At 42.5% G+C, this 22,228-nt stretch overlaps 1 protein-coding gene across 6 annotated transcripts in view; it reads left to right on the top strand.

Moving 5' to 3' along the window:
* The first annotated feature begins 630 nt into the window (after positions 1-630).
* The window catches only part of lhx6a (LIM homeobox 6a), a 38,111-nt gene continuing 16,513 nt past the window's right edge, over positions 631-22,228 (top strand). For 4 of the 6 annotated variants that reach the window (XR_013963481.1, XM_080756575.1, XM_080756576.1 and 1 more), the window contains exons 1-4: positions 631-1,108; positions 2,276-2,344; positions 2,708-2,929; positions 5,926-6,047. Coding sequence is in view for 5 of the 6 variants with exons in the window: in XM_080756575.1 (XP_080612701.1) it covers positions 869-1,108; positions 2,276-2,344; positions 2,708-2,929; positions 5,926-6,047 (653 nt within the window). In the remaining variant the exon portion in view is untranslated. Of the gene's footprint in view, positions 1,109-2,114; positions 2,135-2,275; positions 2,345-2,658; positions 2,930-5,925; positions 6,048-22,228 lie in introns of those variants that run through there. The other 2 variants (XM_080756578.1, XM_080756579.1) reach the window with 2 other exon arrangements.

The raw sequence follows: 22,228 nt of genomic DNA on the forward strand, positions 1-22,228 counted from the left end.
AATGGCATTATTTGCATAACATCGTAACAGACACGTTCATAACATCTCTACATATGTGTTAGCATATAGTTTGCTGGCATGAAGGCGTTCTCTAAAATGATAAGCCCGCCGCGTCCCGTCAGACATGATATAATCCATGCTCGATCGGATGCTGAGAAAGTGGATCGACTGTCATCATAACTGCAACCCGTCTTTCTTCGCCCGCTCCCTCCCCCGGCCGTCCGTATAAAGTTAGCCTATATAGCATGATGCCTGCAGACAGACTATAGGCACATCAACTTTCACTTCAGCACTGCTGAGCAACACACTTACACACATACAGTCTCTAGGCTATAGTATAGGGGCTCGTTTCGTCATATTATGCTCTCTCGCCGTTCGTCTCGCATATGCAGTCTGTCTGTGGAGCCTTTTGGAGTAAAACTTTGCCAACCTCTCAATTTGATTCACTTCCTGTAGTCAGCGAGAGAGAGAGAGAGAGAGAGAGAGGGGAGAGAGAGAGAGAGAGAGAGAGAGAGAGAGAGAGAGAGAGAGAGAGAGAGAGAGAGAGAGAGAGAGGGGAGAGAGAGAGAGAGAGAGAGAGAGAGAGAGAGAGAGAGAGAGAGAGAGAGCAACGGAGGTAAGGAGGAATTCTGTCTGTTCTAAATAAGGCGCAAGGAGGATCAAGCCAGCAAGCGAGCATAGCCCTGGTCGCCTTTGCACAACTTTTTGACGTTTGATAGGTTGTGAGTATATATAGAGGCTATAGCGGGAAAGGGAAGGATTCTAAAGGAGGGAGAGACTGCCTTGGCCTTGTGGAGATCGATAAACAACTTAAAACACATTGTTTGCGCTACAACAAGAAGACGGCGCGCTGCCTACAGAAGACCCCATGGTACGGATGGTACAAGTGGTAACGGTCACCATCGCTTCTTCGTCTTCTTCTTCAGCACGAAAGTTTCCCCAGCCGCTGCCGGGGCGGCCAAGAAGAAGCGCCGAGTTTGGAGACCCGGCCGCCGCACGCACGCAGAGTAACCCACGGGAGTTCATGTATTGGAAAAATGAGGTGTTGTCCCCCCCTCCTCTGTCCGAGGGAAATAAGATCCTGTCCGAAGGAATTCCCACCAAGCAGGTATACTACAGTTGTTGTTGTTTTTTTTGTCGTTGTTTTTTTTGTAATCTCGATCTGTCTCGGAAGTTTGGAACTCGGAAAAGGCATGACTTGTTGTGCGTAAAAATGGCTTCAATCATTATATGGAGGCTGCGGCTGATATATTGAGCAACTGCAGGTTCGGCCTATTTTTCTGTTTTGGCCATGCAGTTCTATAGCTGAACCGCCTTTTCTACATTTATGGATCACCCAATATATTGCACGTATATAACGTTTAAAATATAGTATACGAAATAATCGATAATGATAGTATTTCTTGACGCCTCCTTCCTTGATCCTTCCCTATAGCTGCAACTCAGCCATTTCTGTCCTGCAGCTTCGACTGCATGTGTGTGTGGATATTGTTGTGTCTATAGTGATGTCATAAAGAATCACTGCTTGCTTATTGTGTGTGTTTAAGATCAGCTGTGCGCGCCATGCCATGGGCCGCCTGTGTGAAGAGGCCCGCATGCAACACTCTTCTTATGAATAGCGTGATTTGCAGTCCACTATAGCCCACTTGAGCCTCGCCAATTCGCCCCGAGAAGAATTGGATTCTAATTGCAGCTATTAAAAATCAAATGTGCAATTCTTTGGTGGCTCGTTGGCCTCCCCCCCCCCCCTGATTGACAGTTGAAATGGACACTTCTTCTCTTATCCATCGCATTTTAAGCTATTTGTAATTGCAGGTATTATTATTATTTTTGTCCTTCCCTCATATCCTGAATTGCGAGGAAAATGTGATGAAGCTATACTCCAATAAGAGGCACGGGTGGGTTAAGGGTAGAGAAAAAAATCAATCCAAATTGAACTAGCTTCATTCAAAAAAACGACTGCTTTTGTTGCGGGGGCCCTCAGTCACACATCACGAGTTTAACCTTTATGTTGTGACTTGTATTATTGTCAGAATTACTTTATAAGTAGAAGTGTATGGGGGGAGCTGTCTGCAGATGCATGTGTCCCAAACAGTCCCATATATATCCATGCAGCGGACTATAGATGGGACGGGTAAAGTGACTGAACCGTATTGTATTATTATTATTATTATTATTATTATTATTATTATTATTATTATTATTATTATTATTATTATTATTATTATTATTATTATTATTATTATTATTATTATTATTATTATTATTATTATAGGTCATCTCTACGGAGCGACACAACACACCGGGATCCTCGCGCTGTGTAGAAACCAAACACACTCCAATGGTGAGATGTTTGTTATACTTGAAATTGATATCTATATAGGATTTTTAGCTCGAATTCAAAATATATATATTATAGGCTCAATATTTCTCCGACGGCATCGACAGATAATAGGCCTATATCTGTAATTCATGTGCGAGTTTGTGATTCACTGTTACAAGCATGTTGAATCGGGTATATATATTTTTTTTGTAAGCGGCCTTTTACGAACCTGGAGTATAGCCGCACTGGACTGTTTATACTTTGGTTTGTATAGGCCTATATATATATATATATATATATATATATATGGTTTGTGTAATATAATTATGAATCAGGCCTCTAAAGGAAGCAGTGATGATGTCCTTGACCTCATACATACTGTAGTCTCACTCGGACGGAGAGTCCCAGAGGTCCGCTATGGAGCGGGAGGAGGAGGAGGAGGAGGAGGAGGAGGACACGCGCTCCACGCCGAGTCCCCCGTCCTCCTCCACGCCCTCGGCCTGCTCGCCCACCTCCACCGCCAGCTCGGTGCCGTCCAACACGGGGAAGACGAAGAGCGTGTGCGCCAGCTGCGGCCTGGAGATCCTGGACAGATACCTGCTCAAGGTGAGGGTCCTATATAGCCGAGGGAGAAGGAGGAGGAGGAGGAGGAGGAGAACGGCGTGTATATATAGAATATCTCTGCTGTCGGGAGAAAAGCTCATAACTCCAAAATGTTCATTTATCAGGAAATGAAAAATATTATACATTTTTCAGGAAATTAATAAAACCTTATATATATATTTTTTTTTAAAACAAAGCAATACAGCCTCATCAAAGTTGGTGTTGGGACTGTCATTAACTTCCATGAGAGATGGGAGAGGTATATAGTGGAGTTAGTTGCTTTAGCAGACATTTTGAGCGTTTTTTTACTACTTTCCATTGGTCCAATATGTTTATAAACAACCCAAAGATGTAAAGGGTGTTCAATATAGCACTGATTTATGAAAATAAATAAATCAAAAACCTAAAAAATGGAGTTATGATGAGGTTTCCTCCCGACAGCAACGCCTCATTGCAGATGGTCACCTCCTGATCTGAGTGCGTTTGTTTATTTCTGAACATATATATACGACTGCATGGACAGAAAATATAGCCAACCAAGGCAATAACTGTTGATTAGGTTTGCATATAGAAGAGCGTGCGTGCACTATATATATATCTGTGTTGCGTAGGAGGCCTACAGTTGTTGTGGAACACTATACACTGCAAGCAAGGGAGTCTGCAAAGCAATGGTCCGACTCCTGGCAGTGTTTCTAAACGGGAATGAACATTATTATATATATATATATATATAATATGGGCCTGGACAATTCACGCACGTTCTCCATCTTGATTTCATTTTCATCCCCTGCGATTGCAACCAGAAATTATGCACACTTCAGACTATTGTTATTATCCGCATTCATATCTTGGGGAAATCCCCCCCATTTACTTTTTTTTCTTTTTCTTCTTTCTTTTTTTTTTTTTTTTAGCCTATTCCAATAATAGGCTATGCAGTTCATTTGAAATATGTATAGGCCGCTATATAGCAAACATTCACGGGCAATTAATCCTTAATCTTAAAATGGCGTTTCCAAAAACAACGAAATTGACATCAGCTGCCTCACCTTGCTATAACAGACAAGAAGCAAAGACGGACACGGGTATAACCAACCAGACCTCGACGACACAACATGGATGTTTTGGTTTTTCAACTTCACTGTCAGTGTCAAAACCAACGCCCAGACTTGCGTCGCGTGCGCTCGCGTGCTTCCAACCAAAACAGTCTTGCATGCGCAGAACTGGGTGTGTTCCTCTCAGGAAGTGCGCGCGCGTGTGTGTGTGTGTGTGTGTGTGTGTGTGTGTGTGTGTGTGTGTGTGTGTGTGCGTGTGTGTGTGTGTGTGTGTGTGTGTGTGTGTGTGTGTGTGCGTGTGCGTGTGCGTGTGTGTGTGTTCGTGTGCACGTGCACGTGCTTGCGCGTGAAAGTTTAAAGATCATTATAGCTAGTTAATTCTCTAGCTGGCATAATTTGTTTCTATTGGACATGTGGGGATTAATCAAATAATCAATCTTTTATTGAATAATTTGACATTATAAACGAAAATTTGTGATTAACGTTAACAGGGAGGATAATAAAAATAAATAGAAATAAAATAAAATAACGTTATTAAACATTTCGTTCTCTTTTTAACTGATTAAAAAAAATAAACAATATCCTTCCTTCTTTAAACTATATAGGTATTAGGCATACGCTTATAGCTTATAATAAAAATGGTATCGGTATATATGGCTATATTGTAGGCCTATACATTACAATGTCATAAAATACTTTTTACATTCTCATCTCATAATGTCCCCCCCCCTTGAAATTCATGCGTCTTTCATGAAGGATGGTGTTTTACATTCCTATATATATTTTTTTTTAAATGATCATTATAGCCTAACATTATCTGAATTAGGCTATATGCAAATTCAATTCTGATATAATGGCCACCTTAAACCTGCTGTTATTACTGTTTACTGTTATTACTGTTACTTAAGGAAAAACACCTGCTCATAAAATTATTACGATGTTATATATAATATTCTGTAAATATAGGTAAATATTGTGTATAGCCTATTATTTAATAATGTCCATAAACCATAACCCATTATTCTTTGCTATATATAAACGGTATATAGTTACAGTTTTGAGGCAATTATATTAGCATTTTCGCCTATATTTACATTGACTAAATACTCACGTCTATCCCGGGATTGTAATGCATTAATTATGTTTATTTCATGGTAGCCTATATGCGCGTGGCATCATCATCATATACCCGGAAGTTTTGCCGGAATTCCTTCCTACTGACCTTGACAGACAGTCCACCAAGTCCTAGATCTGATTGCGTTAAACGAGTGGTTTCCAAAGTGGGGTCCCGGGACCCCCAGGGGTCCTTGAGGGAGTTCCAGGGGGTCCCCAGCTAAATGAACCAAATGGACCCTTACTAGTTATGGGTCTGTTAAATTAACATTGATTTTACAATATAAATTGGGGGTCCCAGAGATAGAAATTCCATTAAATGGGGGTCCGTATAGACAAATGCATCATATCAAACTGGGGGTCCTTGAAATGAAACGGGTATGAGAATCACTGCTCGATCCGTAAACATCTTCTCTTATGGAGGTCCGTGCATGGCATATATATTTTCAAATGAGGGTCCTATAATTAGTGTCAATTTGGGGGTCCTTGACATAAAAAAGTTGCCAAACGACGTTAAGGTTAAACTCACTATAGTCTGCTCTCACTTTTCCACTTGATGTCCCACTCAGTTTGTGCATCAACCCTCTTGACGTGGTTGAATTCAACAACAGTGCGTTTTTAAACGAGGCTATCATTGTTTTGCAAGAGGCGTGCAGGCCTATAACCTATAGCCCATATACGAACGCATTTCCTAATCGTATATATTCCGCTATTAATAGCCTAATAATAGCGTGAATAAAGTGATGTTTAAGGCTACTAGCCTATAATATATTTTGTGTTGTTGTTGTTGTTGACACAAGCCTAATGGGGGCATATATTGTGTGTGTTTTGCAGGTGAATAACCTGATCTGGCACGTGCGCTGTCTGGAGTGCTCCGTGTGCAGGACGTCACTGCGGCAGCACGGCAGCTGTTACATCAAAAACAAGGAGATCTTCTGCAAAATGGATTATTTCAGGTAGGCGACGTTTTTTCAGCTGTTTTATATAGGCCTAGTAAATACAATACTTAATGGTCTCAGCGCACCGTGGTTGAACGAAAGCACAGAACTATCGCTCGCTCGCTCTCTCTCTCTCTCTCTCTCTCTCTCTCTCTCTCTCTCTCTCTCTCTCGCACACACACACACACACACACACACACACACACACACACACACACACACACAGGCTACACGTGCTAAGCCCGAGATATGGATATAATGCGGGTATAATGCTGTCAGAAAAAAGAAAAGGTAAAAAAAAGAAGACCTTTGAAAAGTTGAAAGTTGAAAGTGAGTCAGTAACGGAATAACAAAGTTAATTGTATAGCAGAGGTGAAAGATAGCCACGTTGTTATGACTATCCTAAACAAAGACTGAAAGGAGAGAAATAGGAACCGCATTCTATTTAGTATAGCCTAGACATATATATTCTTTCTTTCCAGCATTTAGCTATATATATATATATATATATATATATATATATATATATATATATATATATATATGCGGCGCGATGCGACGCAGAAGATTTGTACATTTGACATCTTGTGAGAAGTGAGATGCTTATGGGTTCTGCCGCTGTGCTATTATGCTTTTTTTGTATAGCTATACTCAAGTCTATGTTGAATTCCGGACTATTATATTTGTATAACAGAGTAGCCTATTTCAGTGCAGATTTCAGCGAGACATACATAGGCATATTAAGTAAAAAAAAAAAAAGAAAGAAAGAATGCTGCTCTTTCCACCACTATAGTTCAGCTATATATCCTCGGTTTGTGCGGAAACGTATACAGTGTGTTACTTAATTGGAGCATCGCTAATGTGCATGGTGCCACGGTCCTTAATTAACCTGATTGGAGGGCTCCCTGCATGCTACTCTCGTGCTCCACATATAGAGACCGCCAAACAAACTATACCAATTAAGCTCTATTTAAACACAATCTAAAAGACTCGAGATTGTATCTGCTTTTAAAAATGTATTATTAAGAGAGATTTTATTTTTATATATATATATATATTTTTTTTTAATTATTATTTTATAGGCCTAATTTATATAAAGCTTGCCTTGAAAGTGGTTCAAGTGCAAAATGAGTGCATATACAGTATATGTATAGTGCTCACGCACGCACACTGTATCTCTCTTACAGGCACGCACGCACGCACGCACGCACACAAACACACACACACACACACACACACACACACACACACACACACACACACACACACACACACACACACACACACGCACACACACACACACACACACGACTTGCCAGGCGCATTCCGGTTCCTCGTTATCGACCTCAGTTTAGATAAAACAACCGGACATGTTTCAGCTGAGCTAATTAAGAAGACGCTATCATTTTTATCTGAACTTGACAATGCCCTGTGCACGGTTATAGACCGTCTAAGATACAGCCTAAGCATATTAATTAAAATAGTTATGACTATAGGGCCAAAAATGCAATAACAAATCAAATTGAACGCTTTATCCATGCATGCACTTGGATAACAACAAAAATACCAAAAAAGTTTTAGAAATAACTTTCCCTGAAATAATCAACTGTAACACACACTATTGAATATACTTGCCAATTTTAAGGAAGCTATTTTTTTTTTAATCATATTTTCTTATATAGGCCTTGTTCTTTTGGTATGTGCAGGCATATGGGAAATATAGGCTGCTATTATATTTGTGAGTGAAACTGTTAAAATATACATGCAGGCTATTGCTGGATTTAGCCTATCAATATTTGTAATAAATAAGTAAATAGTATAAATAATAGTATCGTCAGAAAATATATTTTTGTCTTTTTTTGGGGTCTTTTTTCTGAAGTGTTGGCATGAAGCTCTGCACTGACAGAATATATATGTTCACGACTGATGACAGAACAGCAGACAGACGATGATAAAAATAATAATGTAACCTCATATTATTTTCCATGTGCTTTCCTCTTTAACCTTACACTGGATGTTACATTTAAAATGGCTGCAGACAGACAGACAGACAGACAGACAGACAGACAGACAGACAGACAAGACAAGACAGACAAGACAGACAGAGGGATGAGAGAGAGAGACGTGTTTTTTGATTAATAGCTATTGCTATCATATTCATCATATTTATTCGCTGTAAGAAGTTGTTCTACAATGAATGAATCAACACTTCACATCATCTCGTAGCAGTATATCATGTACGCAGGAGTAATGTGCACATGTCTCTCTTTTATTGTCGTCTGATGTTACGTGCATGTGGCAAAGCAAAGGCATAAGGCTAACGGTTACGTTATTTTCCATTATACATCCTAAGGCTATATAACCCTATGGAAATAGCCGATCTACAAGCTCACACCATGCATGTCCCATCCACTTTGTGAGCGTGTACATCTGCTATTTTCAGCGAGTGACACGATTAAGGATATATAAATGTGTCTAAAGCAGTTGGCAAGGCTTGTTTTATGTACCTGTGCAAGGCCATTATGCGCCTGTCAATGTTTGGAAAAACTGAGCAGTTTGTGTGTGTGTGTGTGTGTGTGTGTGTGTGTGTGTGTGTGTGTGTGTGTGTGTGTGTGTGTGTGAGCATGCGTGCATGCGTGCGTGCGTGTGCGTGCGTGCTTGCGTGCTCGTGTGCGTGGGTGAAGTGGGGTTTACATTGGCAGTGTGGGGCGGTATAGTAACTTTGAGCTGTTAAACTGTATATTATATTCACTGTAACTGTTCACTTTCACTCTCGAATTAAATTAAATTAACTTGTACTGATTGTACTGCATGCATTCGTTATGGGTGTGCGTACAAACATGTGTACCGTACTATACCTAACGTATGTGCATGTACGTGCATGTACGTGCGTGTGTGTGCATCATGCATGTGTTTGTGTGTGTGTGTCTGCGTGTGTGTGTGTCTGCATGCGTGCGTGCGTGCATGCGCGTGTGCGTGCATCATGCATGTGTTTGTGTGTGTGTGTGTGTGTGTCTGCGTGTGTGCGTGTGTGTCTGCGTCTGTGCATGTGTGTGTGTGTGTGTCTGCGTGCGCGTACACGCCTGCCTGGAGCTGTGCGTGAGTCCTAGTGTTTGCCTGATCGAAACCTGATACCGAGCGACCACTCTGAGGTTTATAATCACCAGCAATTAGTCCTCCCCCACCCACCCACCCACCCACCCACCAACCACCCGACCCCAGCCCCTCTGGCCTCCAGACCAGCAATTAGACCGCCCCGAGTGCCTGGTCAGCAGGTCTCTGATCTGACTGTGATTTCTGTAAAAGAAAAACTAAATGCATACATACAGGGACCGACACATTTACACATGCTTGACGCTTGTACACATACAGGGACAGACACATTTAAACATGCTTGTACACATACAAGGACAGACACATTCACACATGCTTGTACAGATACAGGGACAGACACATTCACACATACTTGTACACATACAGGGACAGACACATTTACACATGCTTGAACACATACAGGGACAGACGCATTTACACATGCTTGTACACATACATAGGGACAGACACATTTAAACATGCTTGTACACATACAGGGACAGACACATTTACACATGCTTGAACACATACAGGGACAGACACATTTACACATGCTTGTACACATACATAGGGACAGACACATTTAAACATGCTTGTACACATACAGGGACAGACACATTTACACATGCTTGTACACATACAGGGACAGACACATTTACACATGCTTGTACAGATACAGGGACAGACACATTCACACATACTTGTACACATACAGGGACAGACACATTTACACATGCTTGAACACATACAGGGACAGACACATTTACACATGCTTGTACACATACAGGGACAGACAAATTTACACATGCTTGTTGTACACATACAGGGACAAACACATTTACACATGCTTGTACACATACAGGGACAGACACATTTACACATGCTTGTACACAAACAGGGACAGACAAATGTACACATGCTTGTTGTACACATACAGGGACAAACACATTTACACATGCTTGTACACATACAGGGACAGACACATTTACACATGCTTGAACACATACAGGGACAGACACATTTACACATGCTTGTACACATACAGGGACAGACACATTTGCACATGCTTGTTGTACACATACAGGGACAAACACATTTACACATGCTTGTACACATACAGGGACAGACACATTTACACATCCTTGCCATCCACGCAGTTGCCAATCATTTCACTCGCGTTCTTTAGATGATGGAGATGTCTGTGTGCTTCTCCTGCACACATCATAATGTTGTACATGACCCGTCATCGTCAACACATGAACACATGCCTGCCGAGAGTGTTATAGAGACGCAGGGGCTGAAATTCCGTAAGCGGGCACTTTTTGGAAGAAAATAGCCGATCTATACAAGCTTGTATAACAGCTATATTTTCCCGGGCGCGACCCCCGCACTCGTTGGCTATATAACTGGAGATGGGGCGATGGCATGGATTTCTCAACACATTCTTTCAATGCAGTTCAAGATCAGGAGAGTTCAGGGGAAAACAAGCAATTCTCGGGTATTATGGCATTTCTTTGCACCTATAGTAAAATGCTGCATTCATGGTCGGGAGAGCGCAGTTGTTTTACAAAAGGGCAGGGGCTGAACGAAGCCCCCTTTTGGATGTCTATGTGTGTGCTATGCGTCCCTGACTGCATGCGTCCAGCCCTCCCAGCTCTGAATACGTCGTGCTCTCGCTGCACTGGGAGCAGTCATTACACACGCAGCCTAGAATTCATATGACTCAAGCTTCTATAACTGCATTAACCCTGCAGGGGCGTTGCGGCGTCCCTATAGCATTTTTGTCAACAAACAGCAGACCTACATGCTCAAACCGCCTTAAAGCTGCTATAAGCAATAATGTGAACATTTCAATGACTTTGTTTTTTTGTTTGTTTTTGTTTTTGGTATTCAGACAGTTTCAGACAGCCAGCAATGAGTTCAAACGCTCCCCCCAACAAATGTATAGTCTCTGTGACGCATCGATAGAGGGGCCACAATCTGCATTCAAAGATGTTCCTATAGAAGCTTTGTCATTGGTCGAAGAAAAAAAAAACACCCGGTCGAAATGACTATAACCAATCAGGAAGTAGAGACAGGCAAATCGACCGACGACAAAGCTTCTAGGATAATCTTTGAATGCAGATTGTGGCCCCTAGATGTGTCACAGAGACTACATTGTTTGGGGAGCGTGTTACTTCTGAATACCAAGAATAAATAAATAAAAAGGTCATTACAATTGCTCATAGCAGCTTTACTTGTGAGATGTATAGATTTTCACTTTGAATTACATTTTTTAACCGAATTAAGGCTGTTTGCCGAAACGCGTCTGCTTGCAGCGTTCTCAAATAAACACGAGAAATTGCATCTGAGCCAGTCTGGGCATTTCTATTTTTTTTTTTCATTTTGGGAGTGCTGCTTTTTCCATTTATCGTTGGTTTGTGAGTTCATGTATAGATTTGCACTATTTGTCACATGAGGAAGTAGGCTTAAGTGGTTAACCCGTTCTGGGCGGGAACCCCTTTTGGTGTTTTAAGCGTTATGTTATGCTTTAGCTATTGAAAAATAGCAGATCTACAAGCTCGTAGTGCGCTACGAGCTTGTACAGTACTGTAGGTCAACTATTTTTGAAATTTTTTCAGAGCTAACCTTTTCAACTCAAATCTTTGTCGGGGGCCAAATACATACAACAAATAGTATGAGAACCACTGACATAGAAACATAGGTTTTTCAGAAAACTGTCAGTATTTTTAGAAGACATTTTGGTAGAAGGTCTGGGTATAATTCATGGAATACACAAATGTCGATGCTGAACAAATCCCGTGTTTTAAAAATATCTGCCTGTTTTAAATATCTGCCCGTCAGAGTGATTGCTTGCAAAATGCATATAGCATTGCTGGGCGGAGGGTGGGGGGGTGGGGGACTCCACCACTGCACCCACACTATAATACTGTAATCTATACTGTAATGCTGTGCAGCGCAAGCATGCGGACATATATGGACACTGTGTGGGGAAACACTGCAGCTCATGTCGATCCACAGGGATGAGGGTTCATTGAAGCATTACCAAGATTTTCCAATCGTTTGCGTACAGTCGCTTTCCTATAGAGGCGGTCACTTGACTGATGTGTCTTCATAAAATGCTGTATATCTTCCAGATATCCATACATAGATCCACAGTGTTGAATTTAACCCATGCATTTTGACCTGAGATCAGATTAAAAAAAAGGTCTTCTACACACCCTGACAGTTTTCTGAAAAAGCTATGTTTCTATTGTCAGTCGTTCTTCGATAAAAAAATAAATAGCAGACCTACAAGCTCGTAGCGCGCCACTCGGTGGCGCGCTATGAGCTTGTAGATCTGCTATTTTTCAATAGCTAAAGCATAACATAATGCTAACCAAACCAAAAGGGGTTCCCGCACAAAATGGGTTAACAGTATAAATGTGTACAAATGGAACAATTCAGTTCCATTTGTACAGAGGCTATATATACATGCTCAGAGAAACAATAATAAATAAACAGTGAAGGATCATTGTATCAAAATAGCTATTGTATTATTGTACTATACACAGAAATGCAATGTGTAGTGTCCAAGCCCTATTTGCTTGAACACTGTGGTTGGCTGACGGCAAGGAGGATGTTCAGACGTGTGCTCAGATAAACTGAAAGTCCAAACTTGTCCATTGAGTTCACAAACAAAGATATTTATTAGCTGATCTGTCACCTCAGCATACAATAAATACTTACATAAATGAACTGTTCAGGACACATGCCTACAGCTCAAAGAAACACAGTTGAAAAACATTGTGCCTCTGCCAATCAGCAACACCTGCTGCTTGATCGGGGCCCATTAAATACCCAAGCAACCTGGGTCTAGCCCACGCCCTGTGGTGACATCATCAAATGAGTACTACACTATAGTAGACATCATATGGCTCTTAAACAATGCAATGCAGTGGTTCAGGTGCTATATTCCAAGCTATTATTTAGCTGGGGACCCCCTGGAACTTGCTCAAGGACCCCTGGGGGTCCCCGGCCCCCACTTTGGGAACCACTGTTACATATAACACACATATCTGACACTGGTACTTTAAGACAGTTGCTCCATGGCACCAAAAGAAGCTCACCTATGATTAAGCCAATAAGAACTAATGGTATTTCACACCATTATTGTTTAGTTTGTAGACCATATTGTAAAAAAAAAATATGGACAAAGCGTTCTCCGGGTCTGATATGGACGTAAAATGAAGCCTGTCAGTAAATCGCCATCTTTCTAGATCCGTTTGGGCCCAGCTGGCAATTGGCTGGCCCAGACAACGAGGCGGGACTTCCCCCCTTCTTCTTTGTTGGTTTTTATTTTGACTCGAGCGGGGGTGGTCCCGATCATAGGATGCAACGGTATAGCCACGCCCCTCAGAACATACGTGACTTTATGGTAATTTCTTTAATAAATGGGACCATCATTTTCCAAAAATAATATTATGACATGAGAAATGAGACTTTAAACTATAGTGACTGGAAGCAGAAAGTATTCATGACCATGTTTATTAAGGTAATACAGTCTAGGTGAAGTTGGGCCCAAATACATGGACCTCTATGGAGCTATGGGTTTTTTTTGGGCCCAATGACAGCGCCACAACAGGCCATTATATGAACTTTCAGGAAGTCAGGATTTCCTACTGGCTTCAGACACTATTGGCTTCACTGCCCCCCCTGATGTAGACACATTTATTGATCTATATTTTGTGAGGTAGTTTTGTACATGTACAATACTTTGCAAGCATTACATGAGTGAAGGTTCAAATAAGGCTCTTCTGCCAATGAAGGAGGAGGAGGTTCCTTTGAGACTATACAGTTCGTTAAACTCTTGCCTTGATGTTTTGCTTATAGTTTCATTTCCGGTTTATAATGGTATAGATTTGATTCAATGTGAGGTCTGAGCTCTGATTTAACCTTTGCTCCAACAGCAGTATATTCATTAATTGGTTAAGATCTGAAAAACATCTTAAATTGATGAATGTAAAATCTGATCACTGCTCTATATATATATATGAACTCTGCAGTGTAGGTTTTTCATTAATTTTACCATTTGGCTTTAATTAGATTTGGATGAAAGTCAAGTTGAAGAGGAAAAAAAAGGTTGTCTGTAGGCGTGTGTGCGTGCGTGCGTGCGTGCGTGCGTGCGAGTGCGTGCGTGTTGGTTCCAAACTATCATTTAGCTTCATGAGGACCCCGTGGAACTTCCTCAAGGACCCCTAGGGGTCCCCCTGGACACTGCCATAGAGTATAGACAGAGTTGCGACATTGAGGGGGGCCAGAAAACAGCCCGGTCACGTGGTTCCATGTACTTGCGCGAGGCGAGCCCATGAGACTCCGTGCATTCCGTATAAACGTCCGGTTTGTGAAGTCTATATGTTGGACTTTGGACTGAAGCCCCATGTGAAGTGAAGAGAGAAGAGATAGTTGTCGTAAATCTGTCTTATACTCTCTGGAGTCGCGTTGCGTATATATTCACCTACAGTCGCCGCCCGAGTTACACACCGATAAGGACAGAATCGTGAATCAAGGTCCCCCCCCCCCGATTCTCGGTACACCTCCGAGACTTGAACACCGCCTCGTGTTTCGGTCCAAGCTATAACGCGGCCATGCGGTCTCTATACCTCCGCTCATCCTATAGGAACACCATGGTTCTATAGCCGCTTAGCTTTAGCACCCATGTGGGTGCTATAATCGCTTCTAACCCGTTTTCCGCACAACATAGTGCCGCTCGACCGAAATAAACGGCCCGCTCGGCGAGCTCGCAGATGTGTTCTTTTTTTTCATTTCACCGTCGCGTCGGCGTCGACTGCCGTTGATGGGTGTGTTGCCGACCTCAGGTTATAGTTTATTCCACCGCAGGTGTGTCGCTAACCGAGAATGAGATGCCTTAATTGGCTTGCGTCGCCCTCTAGTGTTGGTTCCACGTGATCAAGAAAACAAGCTCTCCTTTTTTCAATCTGACGGGTTGTATGTCAGTCACATACCTCGACATGCATGCGTGTTTCCGTGACTCAGGGACGGATTAACCCCCCATGAGGGCCCCTGGGCCGGTGCATTTTCTGGGGGCCCCATAGCGCACGTGCGCGCGTAACTTTCATGTTTTTATCACATTTTTGACCTAAATCTATCTGTAAATGTAACCACTGGGCCTATAATATACCTATCTGTAATTGTAAACCTTTGGGCCTAATATACCTATCTGTAAATGTAACCACTGGGCCTATAATATACCTATCTGTAAATGTAAACCTTTGGGCCTAATATACCTATCTGTAAATGTAACCACTGGGCCTATAATATACCTATCTGTAAATGTAACCACTGGGCCTATAATATACCTATCTGTAAATGTAACCACTGGGCCTATAATACACCTATCTGTGAATGTAAAGTGTAATCTGGGGTTTAGGCCAGATTTAGACGGGGCTAAACACCGCTGTGTTTCTGGGGCCCTTTCCTCTGCGTTCTGCTGCAAACCTCAGGAGATATTTCCTCATTTGTGTCAGCCTCTCATCTGGCTTTGGACTGACAGCTGCTTTAATGGGGCGTAATAGCAGGAAATCAGAGTGGGTCCCCCCCCCCTTTCCTTATATACGTGTATATATGTGTGTGTGCGCGCGCGCGTGTGTGTGTGTGCATGCGTGTGTGTGTGTGTGTGTGTGTGTGTGTGTGTGCGTGTGCTGGCTTGGGTGGACGAAGGTATAGTATGCGTGCGTGTGTAGGGGGTGGGGTGGGGTGGGGGGGTTGGGCGGAAGGGGGTGGGGGGCTCAGGACAGAGCCAGCGCTGTGCCTCCTAAACCCATGTCAGGCTCCAGGGGCTTGCTCTTAACACACACACACACACACACACACACACACACACACACACGCACGTACGCACACAAACACACACACACACACACGTATATGAGGGGCTGTCCATGAGACTGCATGCAGGGCCACACAGGAAGTTCCAGCTCGGCACTAATCAGGGGGCACCCTGGGATGCTGACACTGTAACCAGAGCCCATGTAGGGAACGCAGTGGGTGAGGTGAGCGACGGGTATTTGCGTGCGTGCGTGCGTGCGTGCGTGCACGTGCGTGCGTGCGATACAGTACATGCATGCAGTGACCGTGTGCTGTTCCTATTGTGTGATGCCTAAGTGGTTGTGTTGGTGTGCTCACAAGCGCTCACAAAGTTGCGCGCGTGTGCCCTGCGTGCGTGCGTGCGTGTGTCACGCGTGCGTGTATGTGCGAGCGTGCGTGCGCGTGTGTGTGTGTGTGTGTGGGAGAGCGAGAGAGAGAGAGAGAGAGAGAGAGAGAGAGAGAGAGAGAGAGAGGGACCAGGTGGGGGGAGTGTATGGGGGGATGGGGGGAGTTCCAGTACCCATCAAGTGGCTATACCTGATTACGTATCCATGGCAACCAAGACGAGCAGGCCTTAAACAGAACCAGATTGGAGGAAAGACCATTATTGAAGAGTAGCCTATACTATATATATATATATATATATATATATATATATATATATATACTGTGTGGAGATCTAACCCATGAATACTGCTGTGGAAATGCCAACCCCTTTTGCAACCAGATCTTATTTTAAAAAGAATCAGCGCCGGGATTTCTTTCAAAATAGAAGAAGAAAGACGTTCAGAATATTCTTCTCTCGTTTGATGTGCCGTAGCAACCCGTCAGGTTGGATTGCTTAAAGGGACACTTCACCCTTTTTGCAAAAAAATATATGTTAATGACGTTTAGAAGCTTTAGATCACTTTCCTGGGGGTATTTATGTGTGTAATATGTGGTTTTAGATATTTTAGATTGTAGCAGTGAGCCTGTTGTCTCTGATGTCATGGACACTGGTCTCACTAACTTCCTGGACTACAATTCCCATAATTATTTGGTGCACTGCTCCTCCTTGTGGATAGGGGGGAGAGCTGTCTTACTGAGACAACATGTAGTCCAGGAAGGAAGTGAGCCCAGTGTCCATGACATCAGAGACAACAGGCTCACTGCTACAATCTAAAATATCTAAAACCACATATTACACACATAAAGACCCGCAGGAAAGTGTTCTAAAGCTCCTAAACGTCATTATTATCATATATTAACATATACTTTTTTGCAAAAAGGGTGAAGTGTCCCTTTAAGACGTGCCCACACGTCGTACGGTCTGAACCATCTAAGGGACACTTCACCCATTTTGCAAAACCAGATCATAATTTTATTTTAATGACGACAAGAAACACTTTCATGGGGGGTTTTATGTGCGGTAATAATCTGTGTTTTTAGATATTTCAGTATTCCCAAGTGTCCATGGACTCCATGATGTCATGGACACACTAGGTCTCACTTCCTTCCTGGACTATACATGTTGTCTCAGTAAGACATCCCCTAGCTCCCCCTATCCACGGGGAGGAGCAGTGCACCAAAGCATTATGCAATTTACAATACAATTCAGGCATGTAGCTGACACTCTTAACCCAGAGTGATTTACATTAAGCGAGAACAAAAAGCATGGCAATACATCACATACAAAAAAAGTATAGTTATCATGAAACATGCGTAAGCTAAGAACGTAACAGCGGAGTATCTATATTATGAACTATACATATAAACTATACACAGATACGATACGATACGATACGATACGATACGATACGATACGATACGATACGATACGATACGATACTATACATATAATATGCACTATGACTACATAAAATGTAATTGTAGCGCTGTCTACATAACATGCTCTGTATAGAATGCTATCTATCTATCTATCTATAAGTCTACATAAAGTGCTATCTAAAGGGCTAGGGCAAGTGCTACATTATGGGAATTGTAGTCCAGGGAGGAACTATATCAGCCCAGTGTCCATGACATGATGGACACTAAATCTATACTAAAATATCTAAAAACACATATTATTACCCACAGAAGCCTCCCCAGGAAAGTGTTTCTTGTCTCCCAAACATCATTAAAATAAGATCTGGTTGCAAAAGGGGTGAAGTGTCCCTTTAACGTGTCTTCATTTCTTATAAAAAAGTTAGGATAATTGGTTTATTGTATTGTATTATGAGACTTGATATAATGAGAAGAGAAAAAAAAAAAAACAGGTAATGAAATAGAAGATTCATTTTAGAGGACAAATTGTCTTTAATAAAAAAAGCCTTTAATACAAATGCCTCATTCAAAACCGCTGCTGCCTTTAGTCCACCGACACTCAAAGAAACTCATTGCAAGTCATTGCAAGTCCAACTATTCCAACGTTCCCTTTGTTCAGCCTAATTGCATGAATGTACGGCAATACGTTAAAGATGTTGAAGAAATTGTCTTGAGAGAGGGTGACCGACGTATCGCTCCCCTCCTCCCCGCCTTCCCATTTTAGATGGTCTGTTGTTTGCTATACATGGTTCTGTCGAAGACCTTTTTGGGGGCGGGAACCCCTTTTGGTGTTTTAAGCATCATGTTATATTGAAAATGTGGTGCAAATCTTTGAATGTTGAACGTTTTGTTTCTGGGGGTCTCACTGGAACAACATTATTTCCAAGTGGGGGTCGGCGGGCCAATTACATATATATTTTTGGGGGTCCTTGACATGGAAATGTTTGAGAACGACCAACATAATATAGAAACATGGGTTTTTTTCCAGAAAACTGTGCAGGATTTAGAAGGCATTTTGTAGAATCGTCCTCGGGTCTAAATGGGTTCCAACCAACCCACAGTCAAAACAACAAGCCCTCTCAGGACAAATCTGACAGAGATTAGCGTATTCTCAGAGCACATCAGAATTAATCGGCAAAACGTGCATCTCCTCAAGACTCGCTTTCAGCATGCAGGTGAATTACTATAGTGCAGAGAGAGAGAGAGAGAGAGAGAGAGAGAGAGAGAGGTCCCGGGACGGGGTACTATAGGGCCTATATTGTTTTTGGCAGCTAATTTTAGTTTTAGTGATACCGTATACAGTCTCTTGAATAGTTTTCATTTAGTTTTAGTCACATTTTAGTCACCCGGAATGTTTTAGTGTTAGTCTAGTTTTAGTCGACTAAATATCATAAGATTTTAGTCGACTAAATCCACAGTTGATTTAGTCTACTAAGATGTATTTCGGCGGGCCTTGATGCCGTCGCAATGACCGATTTTACACTTGCTGGAAATAGCAGATCTTCAAGGCCACAAAGTATAACATGATGCTTAAAACACCAAAAGGGGTTCCCGCCCCAAAAGGCCTTCGACATAACCATGTAGCAAACAGACCATCCGTGAGCTTGTAGATCTTGTTGTGAGCTTGTAGATCTGCTATTTTCAGCATGCAACCAAGTGTGAATTGACTTGTACTGGCTCTCTTGTCCACTAGTCCCTTCCTAACATTTGAGTCTATAGTTTGTATTGAGGCTTATAGTCTTCATTTAGTTTCCATTTTGTTGTAGTCAGTGAAAAAAGGTAGCCGACGAACATTTTTCGTCTTAGTTTTAGAGTCGACGAAAACAACACTGGGTGTACTATAGGGGAGAAACCCAGAATGGATCCGGAGACCGTCCCGGGGTTACTATGGGGAGTTTAGTTGCCCCTCTATATAGTGAATAATATAGGGCTGTCTAAGGATTGACATGATTAGTAAAATAAACATGCAGGTCTTTGGGTATACGTAGACATAACGAGATACGGGAGGGTTCAGAGGAAGAAGGGATGACGGAAGGGTCAAAGCCCAGGGACGATGGAGGGTCGTCTTCTGGGTTGTGTCTGGGAGCACGAAGCCGACAAGCTGTCATGCTAGATTAGCTCCAACCCTCCGCAACGTTTCTCTCCGTACTGTATATATAGGAGCAGTCCCTGGAATGCAGTACAGTACAGTACAGTACAGTACAGTACATAGCCTATAATGACCTCAAATGGTATGCATTGCATATTGCGTACAGTAAAAAGCCCTGCACGGGTTGTTGCACGGGTGTCGCACAGCACTGAAAACAGCCGACCTGCAAGTCGGAGAGCTATTTTCTTAATTTAAATCAGGCCCGGAAGCCTATGGAGTCGTGTTGTATCCAGAATAGCTTTATTGGGGTTTTAGGTGTTTTTTCTTCTTTTCGGGGCAACATCTCCATGATGGCGGTGTACGTCACAGCTCTGCTGTCGGGAAGAAATGCACCCAAACTCCAAAATGTTCATTTTGAAAAACAAAATACACATTCTTCAGGAAATTAAGAAAACTTTATATATATATTTTTTAAACAAAGCAATACTGTTGCTTCATCAAAGTTGGTGTTGTGACTTTATATATTGGGGGGAGAGGTGGAGTTGGCTGCTTCTATAGCGGACATAGTTTGAGCCGGGTCCAATGGAGTTAAGAGGTTTTGTCCAAAGCGCTTGTAACTCTACTTTCCATTGGTTCGATATTTCCGAAACAGCACACAGATGTGAAGGGTGTTCAATATAGCACTGATTTAAAAGAAATCTCTAAACCTCAAAAAATGGAGTTAGGAGGTTTCCTCTCGACAGCAACGATATGCTCAACGACATCATCAGCAGGGGATCATCCCTCAGGATTCTAGCCGTTAAACTACAGACTGAAAAAGGAGATTGTTTGAAAATAGAAACAAATCACAGGGTTGTGTCAATGGAAGATAAATGTGTGTTTATGCTTTAGTGCATGTTTACTGAATAGAGCTGCTAATCAAAGCAGTCAACAACGCATTCATTATAGATTCATTAGAATTAGGAAGCAACAACACAAAGGAAAGGAGATATTTTCACACTGAATTCAGTTTCATTCAATCGGTTTGCTTTTATTTGATTTGATTGGATTTCAATTCAACCTGGATTTGTCACATACTGTATACCTAAACTTATGTAGTAGGCCTACGGTATGTGCAATTAACAAACTTATATAAAAAAGATCCATACAATAAAAACATTTTGCATCTGTCAGCATTCCATACATACATACATACATACATACATACATACATACATACATACATACATACATACACATTTAGGTATGCGGTCTAGCTTAACTTGGACTCAGGGGGGTGGACGCCTCTGCCTTGCATAGTCCCCAGTGAATAGACAGTTTGCCCTTCACTGCAGGTAACCCTATTTTGGATTAGTTTTAAATATATGAAGGTATTGTGGGCTGGGCTTTTTACAAAAAAGCCCCCCTTTTAAATACTACACACATACATACATACATACCTACATACATACATTTCAGAAGTTTTTGCAGTTTTTAAGGACCCACTTTTAGGCCTTTTAAGCGCTTGCCTTTTTTTAAACCCTACCCATTTTAACCAAATACATGATACATACTGTACAACACAACACTGATTGTCAATTGTCAGGGCAACAGTATATATATATATGCTTTCATCCCGGATAGAGTACAGTAGACTTGAGAGCACAATATACGCTGGCTAATTATCTCGCTTGGCAAACCCCCCGAGTGATCTCCTCCCTTCTCCCCCCTCCCCCCTCCATGCGCCTACCCCCCCTCTTCCCTCTCCCCCGAACCATGCGCCCCTACCCCCCCCCCCCCCACCCCTCTCTTCCCTGGTCTCTTGGCTTTGTCCCTCGCAACACCACCACCACCACCGCAGCCCAAACCTTTGCCTCACCTCCTCAACGCCCAAATCCCCGTCTAGGTCTAGCCCCCTCGTCCCGCTTTATCCCTTCATCAGCTCGTCTCTTCTTCCCCATCGTTCCCTCTCCCTGCATGCAGACCCCGCCGCCCGCCACGCACGCCCGCCCGCTCGCTCGCACTCGCTCATGGCTTCTTGGCAGTAGGCTAGTGTTTATCGTACCGTGTTTATACGAGCTCCGCTCTCTCTCTCTCTCTCCTTCTGCTCCCGAGACGAGGTCAAGAGAGGGAGAATTATGTGTATTTCAGTCACCTTCACCAGGCAGAGCCTTGTGGCGGCCATCTGTACGCCATTAGAACAGTGAGAAGTGTATATATGCCGCGTATTGCAGTCGTGTTGGTATATCGAGCGCTTAACTGTGTATATTCCCGCCCGGGCGGCCATTTTGCTTCCCCCGTGCAGTGGAAGTGTATTGTTACTGAAGCAGCGGTTTCTTTATTTCTTTTTAAACTTTGTTTATTGCCA

The sequence above is a fragment of the Protomyctophum bolini genome, assembly GCF_963924005.1.
Source record: "Protomyctophum bolini genome assembly, chromosome: 22".
NCBI classification, from domain to species: domain Eukaryota; kingdom Metazoa; phylum Chordata; class Actinopteri; order Myctophiformes; family Myctophidae; genus Protomyctophum; species Protomyctophum bolini.